The 23,227-nt window shown below is 39.5% G+C and overlaps 1 protein-coding gene across 8 annotated transcripts; it reads right to left on the bottom strand.

The window, feature by feature from the left end:
- Positions 1-663: 663 nt before the first annotated feature.
- On the bottom strand, positions 664-22,971 carry LOC139542365 (transmembrane protein 269-like). Of its 8 annotated transcripts, none has more exons than XM_071347698.1 (9): positions 22,838-22,971; positions 22,679-22,700; positions 19,700-19,760; positions 16,893-17,040; positions 13,205-13,302; positions 10,589-10,732; positions 10,227-10,427; positions 4,430-4,456; positions 664-4,213 (listed from the first exon to the last, which is right to left on the bottom strand). In XM_071347698.1, exons 3-9 carry the CDS (start codon positions 19,722-19,724, stop codon positions 4,041-4,043), a joined length of 816 nt encoding a protein of 271 aa, XP_071203799.1. In that variant the 5' UTR covers positions 19,725-19,760; positions 22,679-22,700; positions 22,838-22,971; the 3' UTR covers positions 664-4,040. The 8 variants fall into 8 exon arrangements, with proteins under 8 accessions (XP_071203799.1, XP_071203807.1, XP_071203805.1 ...); XM_071347706.1 differs by adding an exon at positions 18,636-18,700 and having other exon boundaries at positions 22,679-22,934; XM_071347704.1 differs by having other exon boundaries at positions 16,893-18,700; positions 22,838-22,897.
- Positions 22,972-23,227: the final 256 nt, after the last annotated feature.

Genomic DNA, 23,227 nt, shown 5'->3' with positions numbered 1-23,227 from the left:
TCTTTGACTACACCAAGAGGGCAGGTGTGCTCCTCTAAATATCTAGCCTAAAGCATCACATTCATGAAGAGGCTAAAAGCAAGCAGGGGCAGACTGGCCATCTGGCAAATGCCAGATGGCTGGTCCATTTTTAGCTCAGTGAGCCTGTTAACTTTTTTTTGTTCAAAATTATCATTATCTAGCAATTAGCTAGAAATTGGCCAGTGAGGGGGGCCTCGAAAATAAATGGCCTGGTGTGTTAAACGCCAGGGCCTAATTTCTGGTCCCAGTCTGCCCCTGAAAGCAAGGATTTGGTCCCTTACAAAGCATGGCTGTAGTTGATTCTAGGTTCATGTGTACTGTACTGTGGTATCAACATCCAGAGAGAGATTTTATTAAACAGATGAAATGTTGTAAATGATTTAACATAAGGGTGTGTAAGTATTGTATGGCGAATGCAACCTCTAGCCTTATTGTAAGATTGCACAAATGTTGTAGAACCACACTGGGGATTTTTGGATGAGTGAGACTTTCAGCACAAAATGGATGCCAGGAAGAAAAATCTTCTACTAATGTTATTGTCACGTCACAATCCCTCCTCACATGTTTGGTCCATCAGTAGGGAATTATCTTTGAAATTGTACAGATATAATAAGCGTTCTTGATGTCATGAAACCAGGCAAGTCATTATAAATCACCACTTTTTATTGTCAAAGGTACAGAATAAAAAATACAGATCTTCATAAGACGTTTACTGGTTTATAATTGGGTGAGTATCACTCTTGTGCATTGAACTGTAGTAATGAGGCATGTATTGTGGTCATACAGTTGAAGTCTTGAAGTCACTGATCATGCTACGTACAATTGGCCTTTAAGTGTACTTCACTCCCTCTACACTGTTGATTTTGTTCATAAAATTGCTTGTCATTGACCATGATGTTAACAAACCAGCAGTTTGGACCACGTGGAGGTGACATTTATAGTTGTACTGTAGAGTTGCTGTTGTCAGTCTCAAGACATTTCAAAACAAACTCGTCACATTGTCTCCATCACTCACACACATCTAAAATCCTAAAGAGAGGCACAAACCGCCATTTTCATAACACACCCAGTCATGCGGAAATGGAATAAGTCCTTGCTTGACCGACTGGATCAAGAACAGGAATATCTAGATAACATTTGTCATGACTCACGCTTAAAAGTAACCGCAAAACTTTTTCACACTACTGAGCCGAACCAAGCCGAGATGAGCTGTGCAGGACTAGTGACACATAAACCATAGTTACTGGAACAGTGCTGGAAAGGACAGCAGGAATGAAAATGATCCAAGCCAGCACAGTTCGGGCCGGCACTAGTGTTATGAAAAAAAAAAAAAAATACATTCATCAATATACCTTGGGTAAAAAGCAATTTTTTTGGTACTACTGAAAGTGCAAAGCCTCCTAAAACAGAAGCAGAGGTGCACAAATACCAAATAAAAAGCTACGTTCACAGGAGATTAAATGGAACCACTCGTGTAAATCAAATGGAAAGATGTCAAACTCTTACTTAGAATGAAATCTGCTCATGTGTTTTGAGTTAAACACTAGAACCAGTTATCTTATATGAATGCTCAATATTGTATTCACCATGGCTAGCCCATGACATCTTTTTAAAATAGTACTGTAATTCTAGTGATTCAAATATCTGGTGGGAACGTAAGCACTAGTACATTTTGCCTCCAATGAAATGAAACTAAATCTCTCGTCGCAATGGTAGGAGGATCATTTTTTCCCAAATTTAGATTAAAGAATGCAGTTTGATGCTCAAAAACAAACTTGGTTTTTGAAGTTAAAATAAAAAAAACAATATTTAACAATCCCATATGCACACACAATGTATTATGTACAATCACTGTGGTAGAGTTAAGTAGAACAGAAGATATGAACCAGAGTGTCTACCATCATTTAAAAAACAAACTGGGTGGTTTGAGCCCTAAATGCTGAAAGCCATGGTATATCAGACCTTATACAACAGGTGGGTCTAATCCTGGACGCTGATTGTTTAAAACCGCATTCCAGCCTGTGTCTATTCCACAAGTTACCACCTGCTAAATCTGACATTAAAATGCCTATTTACTCTGTTCCAGTGGTGTTAAGTACTTAAGTAAAAATACTTAAAAAGTACTACTTAAGTTGTTTTTTGGGGGCATCTGTACTTTACTATTGGACAACTTTTACTTTACTGCATTTCTAAATCAAATAAATGTATGGAGTGAAAAGTCCATTTCCCTGACACTCAAAAGTACTCATTATATTTTGAATGCTTAGCAGGACTGGAAAATGGTCAAATTCATACACTTATCAAGAGAAAATCCCTACTGCCTCTGATCTGGCAGACACACTAAACACACATGTTTGTTTTTGTAAATTATGTCAGTGTTAGTGTGCACCTGGCTATCCGTAAAATTAAAATAAATGTATGAGCAATTTGATATGATTTTTACTTTAGATACTCAAGTATATTTAAACACAAATACTTTTACTCAAGTAGTATTTTACTAGGTGCTCTTTCACTTCAGTCATTTTCTACGAAAGGTATCTTTACTTTTACTCAAGTATGAAAATTGGGTACTTTTTCCACCACTGACTGCTCTGTTCCATCTGACTGCGCAATCCACCGTCTCATCAGCCCAGACAGGGAAGTTAAAAACTTGATCTCCACTACAAAAAGCATCTAGACATTCTCACATTTCTTTTAGACTAACATTTAGTTTTCAACAGCGGAGATTTGTATAAACCTTGCTGTCTGTCTCCGAAATTTGCAACATTGTTTCAATATTCAAATTCGATCTCCAGCTGTCCCATAGTAATGAACGTGTCGGGATGAGACAGGCAGTCAGCTTTTCTCAGCCAGTCGAAATGAATTAGCATAATTTTTATGGATATATGAAGAAATATCAATAGAAAACAGGTCAAACGAAACAAAGTGCAGCTAGTTTGCAGTCTTTCCAGATCGAATTTGAAGTGATTGTGTTAGCTGTGTTGTTGGCTAGCTCATCGGAGCACATTTTCTATGCCAGGTGAAATCGTTCATCATTAGCTCATTGTTTTGTATGCAACCAAATAAATGTCACTAAAAAACACCTTAAACAAATGAAAATGAAGCTAGTTTGTTGTTATTCTGGCTGCACTGTTTGACTTGACTAAGTTAGCCGTAGTTGGCTAGCAAGAAAGGGATAAGAACGTCGCCAGCCAGTATGCCAATCAAACATTTAGAACGAACGACTGGGTCGCGTCTCTGGCAACCGAACCGATAGAACGAACGACCAGCCGGCTTGGTTAGCAACACTAGATTTGTGTCAGGACTATATCTTGTGGAAGGGTTAAATGGTATGAATACATTCATCAAAATATATTTTATGAAAATCTGTAAATCATTATTTGAATATGTTGGTAACCCGTTGTATAAAATTGATAATGCCGTCGAAGCTGGTGTTGAGGATATATTGGCATGGTTTGCCGGCCCCACGACTTCGTCTCGGGTCTAACGCCCGTGCCAATATATCCTCCAAACACCGGCTTCTCGGACATTATCACTTAAGTATTCCACGGGTATGACAAAATTACTTTTTACTCTTCTAATTACATTGGTAACCAGTTTATAATAGCAATAAGGCACCTTGCGGGTTTGTGGTATATGGCCAATATACCATGGCTAATGGCTGTATCCAGGCACTCTGTGTTGCATCGTGCATAAGAACAGATCTTAGCAATGGTATATTGGCCATATACCACACCTCCTCTGGCCTTATTGCTTGATTATACAATGGACTTCTTTTGTATCTGCAATATGATGAAAATAAAATATTTTGAATTAAATATGTATTACAAATTGGGAGCATGCAATAAGTTTGAATCTACCATGTTTACAGTAAGTCTCAAATGACTATTAATTACTGAAAATACTTCATAATAGTTGGAGTAATCTCAAGCACAATTATGCACACAGTACACACAAGACAGTACAGTACAATTCTGCCATTGTATTGTAAAAACATAACTAGACATTCAAACACTGTATTAATCAAAAACAAAATGGCTAAGGTACATTACATTATCCATCAAGTGGTCATGATGAAAAAGGCAGTTAAATCTTACAAAAACATTAAAACGTCCTCTTACGTCCTTTTTCGATCCGCTGTGGATAGCTAGCAGCAGCAGTCTGGGAGCTTTAGTTAACCCCGCCGGACGGCCTGTTGACAAGCCATGTGTGAGTTTGGAGCAAGGCCTTTAACTCCTACTACACTTTGCAACTCCAAAGAGATGTTGGGAACAAAATGTAGGAGACAGACCACAACAGGTAGTACACACATGCCGGAGAGAAAGAGGAACAGAACACCATGACAACTCCTGCAAAACAAAACAGGAAAAACAAATGAGATGAGTAGTCTACCTAATGAATAGCCTACCTTTTCTCATGGCTGGATTATTGTGATCTGAAACAATTTTAGAAAGCTTTAATTTCGATTTAAATGGAAATGCCACCACTTTTCAAAATCATATTCATTATCTCCAGCACCAAACCAGTGTCTACATATGTGAAAGCAGAGTTTCTACAGCATTGAGCTGTGGTTAAAAAGATAAAGTCCTAAAAAAATGCTCCTTTGCAACTTCACAGAACAGAAGGATTACATTTTTAAATACAAATAAATAACAGGATTTTTAAAACCTGCAACGAGTGTCTAGCCAGAGGGAAGGTATTTTCTTGCTCCCCAAGTCATAGTGGGTTAGAGTTATAGCGTTTGAAAATCAGTGCTTTAAAAACCTTTGATGTCATTGGGTAGTCCTTTTTTTACTTATTCCCCCCCCCCCACATATGTAGACATTGGTATTGTGCAGAAGATGTTGAAAATGGGTGGAATTTCCCTTTAAGTAAGAACTTATTCTGAATGGAGGATTTGTATTACTGCTCACATGTTTAAAGTACCTGCGGCCTCATTTATCAAAGGTGCGTGAGCATAAAAAGCCAACTTTGCTTGCGCAAGTTTACCCAAAAAGGTTGGTATTTAGAAATGTTGAACTCGACGTGAAAGTGTGCAAATCTTTGTATTGCAAGCAAATTTAGATATTTTTGGGGAGATGGAAGTTTGCACAGGAATTATAATAATGGTAGGCTAATAAAAACATTAAAAATTAAGACTAATGACAAAATGGATGCATTTGCCGTTGATAAGAAGATCGTATAGCAGCATGTCGCCTAATACATTTATTTGACTTTTATTATGCCTATATAGGCCTAAATCACAATCATATTGCAGGCCATGTTGCTCCTTTTCTGACATAACTGGTCTATTCCCTCTAAACAATATTACGTTACCATTTATCCATCGCTCATTCAATAGCCAACCATGCTCGAAAGTAAATAGACCAGTAACCTACGTAAGTATGTGTAGCTAGTATTGCTGTGCAATAGGAACTCAACATAATAGCGTATACCAAGGCAGGATATAGAAACACAATCATGTATTGACAAACAAAATATTGAACAAGAATATTTTGCATAGACGTGCGGGCGGTAGGCAGCATTTACTTTTAAATTCTTCAATTGACAAATCAATCTTGCAGAACGCACGGGCAGTATTTGGCACTCGCTGTAGGTGGCATGCATTTTGTGGTGAAAAAGTTACTGCAAAAGATTAAAACATTCTACCCACATCTCTACAGAAATGTGATCTAATTTGCTATTCCGATTTCTTTAAGAGACATTGCCAAGTACCAACATCTCCAAATCATACAGCAAATGAGGGCGTTTTTGTTTCCATAAAAAGGTGAATGGAGGGTGTTTCCCAGGCGGGGTTGTAACGCTCGTTCACGAGCACACAAATATAGTATGGCTCTGATTTATCAATGAAGTCATGCGTATATATTACGCGCGACAGTTTGATAAATCCCAATCATTTGTGGTGCACGCAAATCCTAGAATCTCCACAAATGTCATAATTTAGTAAGAAATGTACGCACGGTTGATGAGGCCCCTGGGGCCTCATTTATAACCATTGTGTAAATTTCATACTAAATATCTGCGTGTGCCATTTCTGAAAAGAATATGTATGTCAACAAATAGATTTCTAAACTTGGTGCAAGCCATAAATGCATTTTTCCTGTGTTTACCTGTCGTAAAACTGTGCATACGTGGACGAGCATCAAACTCCGCCCAGAAAACACCCTCCACCTTTTATGGTGTATCATTTGATACTATTGGAATTAGGTCACAACAGTTTGTAAATGAACAATAGCATATTTGATCACATTGCTGTAGAGGTGTGGGCAGAATATTTTTCAGTAACTCTTTCAAATTAAACATGCATGCTGCCTATAGAGATGGGCAGTATTTCTGTTACATGTATTTGAAATACGTATTTTAATTACTTCTGAGTATTTTGTATTACACTGGGCTGCCTATACCAAATGCCTGTCCGCACATTCTGTTTGATTTATTGTATATTTGGAAACAATTTAGAAGTAGTAGTTATGTTAGAAATAGGCTACAATGGCAAATTATTGTGGACCTGTCAGCATAATGTTTGATTTCAATTCTGAAACATTGTCTAAGCTACTCAAAACATATTGAAATGACATACAGCAGTAGCATACATAGGCCTACTTCAAAGTAAAATATCAACTGTCTCGAGGTTCACCTGGTAAATTAGTCTGTAGGCAATAAAACGGCGCTGCCTTTGGGATCACATACAGAGAAACATAACCTATTTACATAGGCCCAATTAAATGAGAGATGCGCATAGTCATTTGTTTTATGGCTACTTCAGAAATATGAACCCATCATTGCTAGAAAAGGTGAGGAATTTATTCTGCAATGGTCATGAAAATTAAATAATAGTAAATAGATTCCTAAATCTAATTATTTGAGATAAAAACAATATATATTTTTGCTCTTCTCACTAACGGCAAATGGCTGCATCTTGTGATTATGAATAAGCGTCATAATATCCCCCATTTGCAAAAAAAAAGACTTAGTTCTACTTGCAGTACAATACTACAACCACTAGAAGATATGCGTACACATGGTCTAAAGACATTCTCACATCAAGGTCACTTTTTAGAAGTGGGAAAACTGGCGCACGCACATTTTGGGGTATATATACTCACGTTTATAAATGAGGCCCCTGGTATCAACATTCCAATAGATTTCACAGGACCAAACATCCATTTTTTGAAGAAATGTTTAAACATCTAAAATGTGCTATATTAACTATCCCAGCAAAGTTTTTTTGTTTTACAGAGTGGCTGTGTGGACTAAATTCTCTGGATGCCACTTCCCAATAGGTAAACAACCGGACCGTCTGCACATGTGCGGGATTCTCTACTTTACAGATGATTTGTTTTTATGTAGCCATTGCTCCCTCTGCTCCGCTTCCCTTCCTCCTGTTCTCACTCACCCACACATGATTGGATGTCTTTGTCTCCTGTAGAAACGTCACCAAATTGTTGTAACCATAAACAATCATTGTCTGTTGTAACTATAAACAACAATTTAATTTACCGCCCACACACATTGTACGCTATGTGCAGCAGACTGATCACTTGAATTGACTGCCTGTTGTAATTAACCAGGTTTCCAACAAACCTTTTTATGCGAATAAAGTGCATGTCGATAAAAAAAAAAATGACAGGACTGATGGAAAGAAAAAACGTTTAGGTAAACTTTCCAATTGTCGATAAAACAAAATAGGCTAGACAAGGTGGGATCTTACTGTGTCGGTAAAATTAATTATGCTGAAATAACTTCCCAGAACCCGAGGTAGTAGGAACATATCGCCACAGCTTCTAAACATCACCGTTCATGCTAATAGCTAGCCAGCGTAACGTGCTAGCCATCCTGTAACGTGATGTACACTGTACAAATAGAAAAAGTAAAGTTGCCATCAGAGGCAGAATGATGTACAGTATGTCATTGTGCAGAACACTATCCCAGTAAAAAGTAAAAACACAATATTTTTTATACCAATGGCACTGACGCAGAACACTATGACTACTATAGAGAACTGGAGGAGATTGTTGGACCCATCTCTGTGGGAGCTGGCTTGCCACTGGCAGTTTTTGAAGTGTCGAACTCTTCTTACAAAAGCAGCTGTGAATTGGCAAGAATAGGCAGTGTATTTCCATATTGCACAAGCTAACCGAGTTCTGATTCAGAGGGTTCTCTTTGTTGCACACAAAAACAATACTGGCTCCTGGATGCAGCACACTTAGGCAAAGGTTCTAAGGGTTGCGCTAGATGGTGATGGGCAGAGATCTTCCGCTCCTGCCATAGGCTTCCAGTCAAGACTCTTTCTGAGGCGCTCTGAAAGCAGACAATTCATCAGAGGCTGGCGGGCGAGATGGCGTCTGTGGGAGCACGGACAGCTCCATTGAGGCCATCTCCATTTTGAAGTAGTCCATTTTCTTTTTCTAATACTTCTATGAGTTGGTAAACAAACTGAAAGGGTGCATATGGCCACCTGGAAATGTGTTGGCGATTTACTGCCACCTCAAGTTATGGAATGTTTGCTCACAAGTATAATTCATTGTCTGATCCCTCCTGATGACCTGAATGGAATTATGTGATCCTTCCTTAACCCATAGGAAGTCCCACCCAATTGACTACTTTAAGAGGGTGGAAGCCCTCAATGGCAATGTTCATGCAAAAATGTGTTGTCCATGTAATGATCTCTATTGAATTGCCTGATGTCACGGCCTAGCGTCAACATCCTTGCCGGACACAACGTAGTAGCTAGCTAACGAGAAGGAGATCAGAGGTTATTTTTAATCAGTGCATTTCGCAAGTGGCTAGTTTGCATCCTCTGCCTTCACTAAAACCACTGCAAAGGTTTTGCCTGAAAACTTTTCTCAAATCGCGACATTATGAGATGTCTTTCTACAAGCTACAAAAAGTGTCTGATTTTTCAGGCTTGGCCCTCCTACCCAAACTCAGGATTTGTTGGAAGAGTTGTCGGTCTGAAGAAAAACCTCCCCAGACTTTTTGTTGTTGTTGAAATGTCCAAGAGAATCCAACATGTGCTGTTGCTCTAGGTCCGGGATTTCCGAGACTACTAGCTAACAGGGAAGAACTAGAATCTACAACGCAAACATGGCTGCTAGCCTCCCATGCAGGCTACTTTCTGTCCATAACACCAAAAACGGAATAATATAAAATACAAATGTTTTTATCAAACTAAAACTGAATAAAAACTAGTAAATCAAGTCGGAAAATTATCAAACTTAACTGAATACATTTAAAAAACAAAAAACAGATGTTTCCATCAAAAATCTAATATAGAAACAGAAAACTATAATAACCTTGGAATGGAGAACAGTGCTCATTTAATAAAGTTAGATCAAAGCTGAATCAATATCTGCAAGATCACATAATGATTCATTAGTATTCTACATAACTGAATATAATAGCATAGTAAGACCAAAACATCCACCTCATTTTTTAATGAGATTTAAGCTAAATATGTGCTTTGATTGAAATAAAACACTGAAAAGATACAGTATAACATCTGCTTTAAAAGTTGTTCACAAAAACACTGTACATAATTCCAAAATATCTAAATGCATTTTCCCCATAAATGGTTGGCATGCAGATGCTGCTCGGATGTTTCACCCGTAAAAAGTGACTAATAATAATTCACGATTGTGTAGTGAGAAACGTGAAGAGGGAAGGTGAGCAGAAGCTACGTAAAAAAAACATAAACTAAAGGTAAAGTAACAAAGTGCAGAACGTGATACAGTTGTTCTGGGGAAGAGGCTTCCAGGGGTTGGCAGGACAGGGCGGAAGAGGGCCGTTGATTTGAACGTGCAGCCTCAGCTTTTTGTTGTTGTTTTTACTTGAATTCTAATTTTCAAGAGCTAATTCAATACCTCTCTACTACCTATTCTACTGGTGCAGTTTGTTAACCCTGGTCCTGGGGACCCAAAGGGGTGAACCATTCGGTTTTTGCCCGTAGCACTACACTAGCCTCGTATAACCAGCCTGATCCTGCGAGCTTATATAAATGATCCGTGCAGGAAATTATTTATGCATGCTTACGAGATCAGGCTGGTTGTACGAGGCTAGCACTACACATATGATTCCACTAATTAACTCATCATCAACCCTTTGATTAATTGAATCAGTTGTGTAGTGCTAGGGCAAAAACTAAATAGTGTACTCCTTTGTGTCCCCTGGACCAAGATAAAGAAACATCGCATCTGGTGTATTACCTCCAGCGTAGACCACCTTCTTCCAGGCCTGTGACTCCAGGACCCTGTCGTGAGGGTAGAAGCCCTGGTTGACCATGAAGAGGATCATGGCTACAGCAGTGACACGCAGGATCACCATGTTACCTCCGGTCAGCAGGGAGAGACAGGCCAGGATGGCAGAAGAGTAGATACATGGCAGGCCACGGTACATGAAGGGGATGCCTGGAGATGAAAAACCACAGAAAGAGAGACAAGACCTAAATGAAGACTGAATCTGACATTATTCAGTCTTTATTCAGCCTAGACTGTACTTTGAATGATAAATACATGAAGACTGAAATTGATCATGCCATCATTTCACGTTTTCTTTCTGCGTCACTTACCGCTGGAGAAGAAGCAGAGGCGGACAAACACAGACAGGACATAGCACATGCACAGGATGTTGTCCATTAAGGCATGTGTCCTCAGGAGCAATGATGTTGCAATCCCAAAGGTTGTGAAATCTGCAAAATCATCCAGTTTAGCACCTGAACCAGAGAGAAAGACAGGAAGTGACTAGTTATACATTTGTCTCATGACTTGTCTCACATGACAGATTAATGTCTACATGCTACTGCTGTGAGGTTAGTTCACTGCTAACATAAGACAAAACAAGTTAATCTAATCTTGTTTATGTCTACTTCTCCCTTTCCTGTGTGCGCGTTTGTGTAAAAAGGGTCCATCTGTAGTGGAAATGTCGGTGTCAGCATATAAGGCCTGCCACTTTCCTTTGTAAACAACATTCCCAAATGCCACAGTCTGTTTGTCCCCCCAGAGCAGGGAGCATGTTGTCACCGAGCAACGAGCAGGAGGTGATTCTGACCCCAGCTCCAATGAACGAGATGGAATTTCACAGCACAGGGGTCAACAATTTCAGCAATTTCAGATATGTTGAGGGCCCAAAGCATTGGGATAAAACAGACAATTGGAGCATGAGCCCCCCGAATCAGACTGCTTAGTCGGAAAGGGAAAGTTCAATTGACACAAAAACGGGGGCACAACAACACCCACCTGCAAAGTCATGCAGAAAAACACTGATGGAACACAAAGCCCCTGAAATATCCGGGTGACGATGCATTGTTGTGCACCTGCTGGGAGCTATTTCAGGCAGCCGTGGGATCCATAGCAGTGTAGACGTGACTATCTGCACACAGGAGGCCGTTATGTATAAAGCCACCTGTATGTGCCTTTTTATTACGTCATATCCCGTTGTGATCACTTGAGAATATGCTGTGTCGTATACAATAGGAGTTTGCTTAACTTTTTTATTGAATCATTAGCTAGGCTATTTCCTAATAATACGCAACAGTCTACGGCAGACAGAATTCAACAAAGACATGGAACCAGTGCAATGCAGAGAAGATAATTTACTGAACTACATACAGAGATAGAAGCCGATCAGCACAGCTAAATGACAGCAAGTACACTTACTGCAATGAGATTCGTTTTTTTCTTTGGTTTGCTGTCACTTAAGTTCCCTTTGGATTCTCCCTTACATTCAAGAATGTTTTTAATGGTGGTTTTGTAACCAAACTTTGGACCAAACTTGTTGCAGTATGCAACCTACTGTCCCATAGGAGAACCCTTTTTGGTTCCAGGTAAAAAACTATTTTGGGTTCCATGTAGAACCCTCTGATTAAACCCAACAGTTTAACATGGAACCAAAAAGGTTCTTCTAAGGGTTCTCCTATGGGGACTGGATAGCACCTTTTTTGTTTATGCGGATTGGGTTCTACCTCTAAAATATGCATATACAGTGCATTTGGAAAGTATTCAGACCCCTTGACGTTTGTTACGTTACAGCCTTATTCAAAGTAAACCTTAGCCCCAGTCTGAGGTCCTGAGTGCTCTGGAGCGAAGATCTCTGTACTTTGCAACGGTCATCTTTCCCTCGATCCTGACTAGTCTCCCAGTCTCTTCCGCTGAAAAACATCCCCTCAGCATGATGCTGCCGCCGCCATGCTTCACCGTAGGGATGGTGCCAGGTTTCCTCCAGACGTGACGCTTGGCATTCAGGCCAAATAGTTCCATCTCCACAGAGGAACTCTGGAGCTCTGTCAGAGTGACCATCGGGTTCTTGGTCACATCCCTGACTAAGGCCCTTCTCCCCCGATTGCTAGGTTTGGCAGGGCAGCCAGCTCTAGGAAGAATCTTGGTGGTTCCAAACTTCTTCCATTTAAGAATGAGGAAGGCCAGTGTTCTTGGGGACCTTCAATGCTGCAGAATTGTTTTGGTACCCTTCCCCAGATCTGTGCCTCGACACAATCCTGTCTCGGAGCTCTACGAACAATTCCTTCGACCTCATGGTTTGGTTTTTGCTGACATGGCTGTCAACGGTGGGACCTTATGTGACAGGTGTGTGCCTTTCCAAATGATGTCCATTCAATTGAATTTACCACAGGTGGACTCAAATCAAGTTGTAGAAACATCTCAAGGATGATCAATAGAAACAGGATGCACCTGAGCTCAATTTTGAGTCTCAAATGGTCTAAATACTTATGTAAGGTTTCTGTTTTTATTTTTTAATACATTTGCAAAAATGTCTAAACCTGTTTTCGCTTTATGGGGTATTGTGTGCATATTGATGAGGGACAAATGTATTTAATTAATTTTAGAATAAGGCTGTAACGTAACAAAATGTGGGGGCAAAAAAATCAAGGGGTCTGAATACTTTCCGAATGCACTGTAGGTTGGTAAATGATCTTCTGAATTATACATGGCTCCTTTTATTTGTCTTTTAAGGTCGTAACCGTTGCCCATTAGGCCATTTGATCCATCAGCTATAATGACCAGCGCCAGTAGTAGATGGCTGGGTTGTGTGCATCACTAGCCTGATCCTGTTTGTGGTGTCTTACCCTCTCATAGTCCTTGTCATAACTACATGTTTCAGGCTAGTGAATCATCAGTGTCTCAGTTGAAGCTTAGCCCCGGCTAGAGGTAATGGACACCACTCCACTCACCTAGTGGAGAGCATGCATCCAGTCGCCTGGCAACTGCCCCATCTGCCAAATCCAGCAGGTAGCCAATCAGGACCAGCCAGCAGGCTGCATGTTGGTGGCTGCAAAAGGAAGGTCAAATGTTGGGTTGCAGTTTTACAATATAGAAATGACAATACATGATACAAATGTAAAGACACAGTAACCTATAGATTACTTGTTTATTACCACTGTACTTAAGGCAAAGTCACACCAAGGGCTGCTTTTTATTTTTTGATTAACTTGTGGCTTTTACAGAGTAAGAAAAACACACAAATATCATACAAGAAAACAAGGCAAAAAAACTATAAACGCAGGGGAATAAAGAGCATAACTTAGATACAAAAATAGACAAACAAGATGAACAGACAAAACAATTTTTTTTAAACTACATTTTTGACAGCATCACTTTTGATTTAAACACTTTCCATACATGTTTGTCCATGGAAGAAGTGGTCATTAAGTGACTTTTCCCCCTGAATGCTAAAACACAGGAGATAAAGGTGCTCAAAGTTGACCCATTTTGCATACCACCAATACCATGACACATCCATGTCTTCATCACTGGAAAAGATAAATATTTGAGTTTCATATAATTTCAAAGCTTACAGTGTGGTCAAACTATTTTATTATTCATTTCTCGCTAATTTATGTTAGAGATTTTCTTTCTTTCTATTACAATATAAAAAAATCCAGAAATGATTTTTTAAAAGTTTGACAACCCTGTTTGTAAGCTATTAAATTATAGCTCAGTGTATATTTTCCATTTCCTACAATGACCAAATATGTATGGAAGGTTTTGTTCAAGTCAAACGGGGTGCTGTCAAATTCAAATGGATTTATGCAGATCATAGACATACAAGCACCAGACTACACAATAACAGAGGTCAAGTATGTAAAGAGTAAAAAAAGCCAACAAAGTGCATTCGGAAAGTATTCAGGCCCCTTGACTTTCCCCACATTTTGTTACGTTACATCCTTATTCTAAAATGGATAAAATATTTTTTGCACCTCATAAATCTACACACAATACCTCATAATGACAAAGCGAAAACAGGTTTTAGAATTTGCTAATTTATATATAAAAAAAAAAGAGAAATACCTTACTTAACTATTCAGACCCTTAGCTATGAGACTCGATATTCAGATCAGGTGCATTCCGTTTCCATTGATCATCCTTGAGGTGTTTCTACAACTTGATTAGAGTCCACCTGTGGTAAATTCAATTGTTTGGACATGATTTGGAAAGACACACACCTGTCTATATAAGGGCCCACAATTGAAAGTGCATGTCAGAGCAAAAACCAAGCCATGAGCTCAAAGGAATTGTCCGTAGAACTCCGAGACAGGATTGTGTCGAGGCACAGATCTGGGGAAGGGTACCAAAACAATTCTGCAGCATTGAAGGTCCCCAAGAACACAGTGGCCTCCATCATTCATAAAATGGAAGAAGTTTGGAACCACCAAGATTCTTCCTAGAGCTGGCCGCCCTGCCAAACTTAGCAATCGGGGGAGAAGGGCCTTAGTCAGGGAGGTGACCAAGAACCCGATGGTCACTCTGGAGCTCCAGAGTTCCTCTGTGGAGATTGAACGATTTGGCCTGAATGCCAAGCGTCACGTCTGGAGGAAACCTGGCACCATCCCTACGGTGAAGCATGGCGGCGGCAGCATCATGCTGTGGGGATATTTTTCAGCGGCAGGGACTGGGAGACTAGTCAGGATCGAGGGAAAGATGACCGTTGCAAAGTACAGAGATCTTCGCTCCAGAGCACTCAGGACCTGGCTGCCTGGCCAAACTAAGCAATCGGGGGAGAAGGGCCTTGGTCAGGGAGGTGACCAAGAACCCGATGGTCACTGACAGAGCCCCAGAGTTTCTCTGTGGAGATGGGAGAACCTTCCGGAAGGACAACCATATCTGCAGCACTGCACCAATCAAGCCTTTATGGTAGGTAGAGTGTCGAGGCGGAAGCCATTCCTTGGTAAAAGGCTCATGACAGCCCGCTTGGAGTTTGCCAAAAGGTACCTTAAGGACTCTCAGACCATGAGAAACAAGATTCTCTCATCTGATGAAACCAAGATTGAACTATTCGGTCTGAATGCCAAGCGTCACGTCTGGAGGAAACCTGGCACCATCGCTACGGTGAAGCATTGCAGTGGCAGCATCATGCTGTGGGGATGTTCTTCAGCGGCAGGGACTGAGAGACTAGTCAGGATCGAGGGAAAGATGAACGAAGCAAAGTACAGAGAGATCTTCACTCCAGAGTGCTCAGGACCTCAGACTGGGGGCAAAGGTTTACCTTCCAACAGGACAACGACCCCAAGCACACTTCGGTACAAGTCTCTGAATGTTCTTGAGTAGCCCAGCCAGAGCCCGGACTTGAAGCCGATTGAACATCTCTTGAGAGACCTGAAAATAGCTGTGCAGCAACGCTCCCCATCCAACCTAACAGCGCTTGAGAGGATCTGCAGAGAAGAACGTGAGAAACTCCCCAAATACAGGTGTGCGAAGCTTGTAGAGTCATACTCAAAAAGACTCGAGACTTATCGCTGCCAAAGGTGCTTCAACAAAGTAGTGAGTAAAGGGTCTGAATACTTATGTAAATGTGATCGTTTTTTTATTTGTAATACTTTAGCAAAATAAAAATAAACTTTTTGCTTTGTCATTATGGGGTATTGTGTGTAGATTGATGAGGGGGAAATGTATTTAATCCATTTTAGAATAAGGCTCTAACGTAACAACATTTTGAAACAGTCAAGGGGCTTGAATACTTCCCGAATGCACTGTAGAGTAGGAGAACTTTCAAGTAACGGAATCGCACCAGGCCAGGCAGTCCTGAAATTAAATGTGGGCTTTGTTTTGGCCAAGTTAGTTCAAAAAGGGGTCCCACATCTTAAAGAACTGTTAAGGCTTATTTTTCAATGCTGTAGAGAAAGCCTCATTGGGATTTCATTCAATGATCCTTTGTTCCCATTGACTTCTTGAGGGAGCCTTATTAGATGGCCACAGCAGAAGAATACATTTGTAGTTAAGTGTTAAATCCTTATCTCTTGTTCCCAGTATACAATACTTTTCACCCAGCTGGAGAGAGCATTCAAATAAACTTTATCAATCTCCTGTAGAACCCCTGACTACATTTTTCTATGGAAGGCCAATTCCAGAAACAATGAATGAAAACCTTACGTACCCTGAAACTATTACAAAGACTAGACCAATTAGGGTTAATTCTATACCTAGACACAGGAGTGACATGCAGTCGACGTAGGATCTTAAAATTGCCTTTAGGGCAGCTTTGTTGACAGAATATCGTAAACGGTATCTTCTACCTACTGACGGCTTTTCATGCCATATACACTTCAGAAACAGTATATTATTTAACACCACCAATGCTTTAAGGGTGGTGTTTGATGTGTGCTGCATGTTTTAGAGCCGACGGTCAGACGACCTGACCTTGATAAGCTGCTTGTGTTCATCTGTCTTCCCTCAACAGCTCAGCCTTTTTTTTGGGGGAAGGACATGCGCTTGTGTCAACCGTCAACAGGACATTCAAAGAAGAAAAGCCTCACAGATATAACAAAGATGTATGCTATAATAACATAACACTGCCACTGTCTATGCTAGCTATAGTATGGTTTTGTCAAAGAAAATCAGATACTGTATGCTGTGTTCACTCACCCGTTCAGGCTGCAGAGAATAGAGGCCATGCCCATGAGCATGTTGGCCATAGACAGAGCATTGGCTGCATTTTTGCGTACAAACTCCTTGAGCTGGACACCCGTGGCCTGCTCGCTTAGAAATAGCTTATTGGTGCGCTGGAAGAAACCTGAGAACAGTGAGGACAGTGATTGCTATTAGCTGGTGGTCTATGTTAGATTCACTTAGCTGCTCTTAAGAGGATTGTAGCTAAAACACTACAGATATGATAGTACCATATCATATCTGATGGCCATATCTAAACTGCTGTACAGTATGTAAATCCTGTTTAAACGGATATGTCAAACAAACCAAACACGCAAAAGATAATCATTCCTTTAACCAATATTTTCTTTGCAAATTATCAGCTTTAACGTGTTTGGCTTGCTACTTGTGGCCCCTCAATACCAGGACAGAATCAGAAGCTGTACCAAGATATGAAAAAAGATGAATGCAAATGAAAGGGAAAAAGTCAAACCTCATGCACCCAACCTACTGTACAGCATCCAACCTACAGTAGTACTAGTAACCAGCAGATTTCAAGTATAGGCGAGAACCTAAATAAAATTCACAAGTGGTTTAGGTTGTGCTTCAAAAAATATATATAGTTGTTACACAGTATTAAATAATGTATTTGTTATCAAAGAATGAACATTTGCAAAGAAACTTCATTTTTTATATACAAATTGTACATTATTTACAAACCTATGCAAGATTGATTCATGTAGCTAATAAAAAGTAGTAGCACTTACCAAGAAGTATGTAAGTTTATTGGAGACCCACCATTCGATAGACTAATCCACTTTTCAGAATAGGGGCTGGCACAGTATGTACAGTAACCATCATTTGGTAGTGTTAATATTCTCAGTCGTTGCCACACGGAATACTTATTCAGCAAATATATAGTGCATGTATAGCTGAGACAGGCTGGTGGGGAGAGAGTAAGTGACTGTCCACACATGGTACTATACTATAGTAAGGGACTGTCCACAAATAGTATAAGAGATAATGAGTCTACTGGGCTGTTGATTAATTAGGCTAGTTGACTGGCAAAACAGTGACCTGGAACAATGACAAAGGACATGACAGCAATGTTCACATGGATGGGTAGCTTTTAAAAAGGGTCAATAGCAGTTTGCTTGTTCTGGTTTTTTTTCATAGCTTGTATTTTGTGGAAATTTCATAGTAATTACATAATTTCCTTATACATTTGTTATGTGAAAGCCAAGTATTGTTATATCAAAGTTCCTATCAGTGTAATACAGTGTAATTCCACCATTACGGTTATTAAAGTAATCGAAGAGTGTAAGGGCAATTTAATTTGACTTTCATTGAATTAATGATGCCAGAATCTTGAAGCATTAAAAGGCATCATAGATAGGTTATCTTACTTAAAAAGCTGGAAGGTCCAGTGACGCTAGATACTTCACTATGGCCAGGGCTGTTTTTTGTCCTTGCAATGCTGAGGGTTTTCAAAGAAGGCAAACAAAGGGATCTTTGTTCTTGAGTGTCTGTGGCTTCGCTATGGAGTTTGGATTTCACACAGAAGTTAATAAGCCGAGGTGATAAAAGTAGCCAAGAGAGTATTCTCTGCCGACAAAGACCCATATACCTCTACATAAAATAAACATAAATAAAAAGTTACCATAGAAACCCTTTTTAAAACTAAAATAGTCTAACAAACTAACGTCTGTACGTGAAAAAGGGTTAAAGTCATGTTCCTACTATTCTGTTTTGCACACAGAACTTCGTGTGATTCCAAAGCCAGTCGAGTTCAAGAGACTCTTCATCTGAAAGAAAACAGTGTATGAGACATAGCACAAGCCAACAACAACTTTTAAGAAGTTCACTTGACAAGCATGCTTCTCATTTCTGATTTACATTTTACATTACTTGGCTTTCGACAACCTAACCAGAAAACCCCAAATAGTACACTATGGCGAATCAATAAGCAGATACATTTACAGTATCTGCCACTAATCTTTGTCTGTTTGCCTAGAATGTCAACAAATATTTAAAAAATATTGAAATATTGACCCAGTTAGCGACTCTTCCGGAAAAATAAAAAAATGTGCCAGCTTGTGTTTCATAACTCAATGGAAAGGATTCGCCAGGTCTGATCCCTAATCCGGCCAGTCAATACTGTCTCACCACTGATAAATTCCACCAAGTATCAAGCCAGAGCCAGATACATTCACACTTTTAAGTTTATATATTTCTGGGCTTATATTCACAGTGTCTCAGAGTAGAAGTGCTGATCTAGGATCAGTTTAGCCTTTTAGATCATAAGCAATAAGACAGGGGGGGACCTACTCTGAGACGCTCTGTGAATACAGGCCCAGGATGTCTACCTATTAAGACGAGCATGGGGGGCAAATTTCACAAACTGGGAAATTATGGAATATGTACATTTAAAAAAACGTCATGCTCCCACTTTAACTGAGAAATAATTTTCTATTACAAAAATGATGAAAAATCATTTAAAAAAACAAGATATTATCGTAGCATTATATTCTACCTAATCACATACAACCTGCATTAACATTTGATTATAGATTTAATTCTGATGAGTAACTATGTATCATCCACTCTATAATTTAATAGTTGACAACTTGCTATATAACTCTAAGCTAGTATAAGTACAAGAGAAAAAACGGATCTAAGTTGAGAAAAAAATAAACCGACACCGGTTTTGCATGATTCTTACCAGGCCTTGGCTCTAGTGTTGACAGAGAATCACAACCATGTCATGCACATTTGTCCAGGGGCATCCAGCAATAAGCACTTACCAGAGGATGGAGTCAGCAGAATCATGATTCTCTCTGCGTCAGTCTGCCCACAGCACAGCAGCTGGAAAACAGTCTACATTTAGAGAATGTTACCCAGAAACAGATTAAACCTAGTTCTGGACTGAAAAGCATACTTCACAAAAAGATTAAAATATAATTTTCAGTCCACAACTAGACTTGTATCCAGGTAACTGGCCCATCCACTTGCCTTTTGCATGAGTTGGATTGATATTAAAAGTTGTTCTATTGGCAGGGCATGATGAAGAGCAGTTGGGCAAATTGAGAATGCTCTGAGGTTGCCCCATTGGGCAGGATACATTTTTTAAACTGCAAGAATTCCAGTAGCCTAAAACTATTTCTGGTTCCGGCCCATTGTTTAATTGAAAGATGGACAATCAGTATATTCAAATAATGTCACCTCAAAACATAACACTCAATTGTTATTTTTCTTTAATAGCATAATAGCAAATCATGCGTTTCAGACCAATATTATACTGCCTTATTCCTTGACTCACCATACAAGTTAGGTTACATACTGAAGGAAGGCCATCATCCAGTATATACTGTGTCCAGGAATGCCTTACTGACTGAACGTCAATGACTTTATTTTCATGAGGCCATCTATCAGTCTTAATGTCATTATCAACTTCATAACAAGTAACATAAAAATGACTGCTACAATAGCTAATGGCGCACATAAATCATGTCTTATTTAGAGCTTGAGGTTTTAAACCATGTCTATTTGTCAATTATGGTATGCTACAAAACAATTAGCACTACTGGTTTAATCCTCTGCAGTTGATAATTGACCGAGCAATCTTCTAATCATTCTCGGAATGGACTCTGATAGGCATAAATGAACACTGTATGCCTGCAGTACCTCAATCACCCATCAATATCTTGGAAGTCATGTAGCACACTATAACAGCATTATCTAGTCTAGTCAAATACACTCATATATAAGATTGAAAATGACAAAGGAACATCTATTTCAAAAGCAATAATTCTAGTTCATTAACTACATGATAAATGTACTACAAAATCCTACACACTTAAAAGTACTGGATTATTTAGCTACAATGCCATGGATTACAAGGCAGTCAGTGCTGCTCACCTATGCTATTGGTTGACCCTATTGGTTGAGCCAGTGGGTGTGCGCCATAGAGATGGATAGAGGTCTCATCTTTGTCTCAATGCATTATGGTGTCTGACATCCTCAATGTCGCTGCCCATGCCGTCTCCATTTGTGGCTGTGGATCCAACTTTTTCAGGATATTTAATTTTAGTTGAGTTTTGGCCACATGTGAGAGAAATGTGGTGGTGTATTTGTCTTACAGTAGCCTAACTTTATACTATGCTATTATATTTTGTGTAAAATGAAAATGTTGTGGTTGAAGTGTTTCCATGACCCATTTAGGCAAATTGCGCATTAATAAAATTGGCGACAGCTTGTATGCCCTCCCAACCTATCTGTTTCATGTCTCAGATAGCCCACATGGATAAAATGCAATAATTTACTAATTTTTGACATTCTAATAATACTCATGTGCCAATGTATCGCCAGTCCGTGCCATGGTGAAACTTGCCAGCCAACCAGAAAAGCAAGGTGAAGCAATGCACACATTGTTGAAAGTCAGGACAATCCTTGTCCTGCAAATAAACTTTATTTTTATAGTTGAAAAATTTAGTTTGCAAGCAGAAGACATTTAGAATTAAATGTCGAGTGGAGCTTTCTTGTGACATCACGTGCCTCTTGTAACTTCTAAATTATTCAGCAACCCTCATGTATTAGAAAAACAGTTTCCATTATTTGTCGCAATAAAAAAATGTTCACAAAATAAATCCACTCGAACGGATAAAAATATTTATCTTTAGAAAATGTATCCTACTGTCGCGGGAGACCCATGGGGCGGCGCACAATTGGACCAGCGTAGTCCGGGTTAGGGGAGGGTTTGGCCGGCAGGAATGTCCTTCTCCCATCACGCACTAGCGACTCCTGTGGCAGACCGGTCGCAGTGCACGCTGACACGGTCGCCAGGTGCACGGTGTTTCTGCCGGCTGGCTTCCGGGTTAAGTGGGCATTGTGTCAAGAAGCGAAGGTTGAGAGCCGTGGTTGGGTTGTGTTTCGGAGGACGCACGGCTCTCGACCTTCGCCTCTCCTGAGTCCGTACGGGAGTTGCAGGGATGAGACAAGACTAACTACCAATTGGATACCACGAAATTGGGGAGAAAACGGGATAATAATTTTTTAAATAAAAATAATTTATCCTATATCCATTACAATTATTTTTTTTGGGCAACATTGCTTTTGTCTAATAATCATGAGTAGATGGAAACCTGTCTACTGGCTGATAGCTCCCAACCCATAGGAATCACCATCCAGTTGACTATAAAATTGCTGAAGCCCTCAATGGCAATGTCCATGCTAAAATGTGTTATATTCAAGTTGAGACCTCTACCTATCTCTATTGTGTGCGCACACTACGCAGTTTCTTCAGTACAATGGCCACGCGCAACTACATAAATTCCTTACTAACCTTACAAAAAAGATTGCAGTCAGAGTGCAGTATGGTGCAAATACTGCGTCCTACATACGTTTTTTTTTTTACTGCAGTAATTTTGCAGTATAACTGCAATTACTGCGTCCAAAATATCACCGTCGACTGCAGTTACTGCACATTTACTACAGTTTCAAAACTAAAATCTTTTTCGTAAGGGTTGCCCCTAAAATGTGTAAACTCGGGCGTTAAACGCATCATTCTCACAGTATAATAATTTGCTAAATACAAAAACAAAATGGTTGCTGCAATTTATTTTATACAAAGTGCGTCACACATTTAGGGGACAAAATCTACAATCCATTGCCTTTCTAAATAGAATTGACTGAAATGCTTATAATAATTATATATATAAGTCAACAATAGATTTTCTGCGCACTATGTAAACTGATTTGAGGATAGTTTAAACTGTATGACTTACCTGGAAGGACCTAAAGATGATGCTGAAATAGTGCAAATGATTGACACGGCTTCAATGGAACTAAGCAATCGTATTAAATGAATCTCTTCTGTAATAATTACTTCTTCATGTGTACAAAGTGGTTGTTTATTGCATCCCAATAACGTTTCAGTGGTTCACCTGTAAAAAGCATCTCAGTCTGCTTCTCTGCGCGCCTGCTTTTAAAGTCCAACAGAAGAATCCGCTAGAATATTCCACCGGATGTGACGCACAAGAAACAGTCTATCGTTTGTCTGGCTACTGTACTGTACAAAATTATATTACGAGAATATCATAATTTCACTGATGAATTTAGGTATAACACAAGTGTAGTTGGTCATCTATTTTGTAAATGAACATTAACATATGTGACGCACTCTATCATAATCCGTCGGAAGTCGCTATGGCTAATTTCCATATGGTGGTTGTCAACATTTAGATTTTTCGCTGTTTGTTTGGTTTCATCTGGTTTTAACAAAACAATGTCTTTGCTTTCATAATCTGTATGTCTTAATGTCTAATTCAGAGTAT

Source organism: Salvelinus alpinus, chromosome 17, assembly GCF_045679555.1.
Source record: "Salvelinus alpinus chromosome 17, SLU_Salpinus.1, whole genome shotgun sequence".
NCBI classification, from domain to species: Eukaryota; Metazoa; Chordata; class Actinopteri; order Salmoniformes; family Salmonidae; genus Salvelinus; species Salvelinus alpinus.
This window is presented reverse-complemented; position numbering and strand designations above follow the sequence as displayed.

Bases quoted from the DNA above. Each gene is read 5' to 3' on its own strand.
- LOC139542365 (XM_071347698.1), bottom strand. From the start codon at position 19,724: ATGATTCTGCTGACTCCATCCTCTG. The intron at 13,303-16,892 runs GTGAGTGAACAC...TTCCTTTTGCAG, and splicing joins ATTCTCTGCAGCCTGAACGG to CCACCAACATGCAGCCTGCT. The intron at 4,214-4,429 runs GTAGGCTATTCA...GCTTGTCAACAG, and splicing joins TAATCCAGCCATGAGAAAAG to GCCGTCCGGCGGGGTTAACT.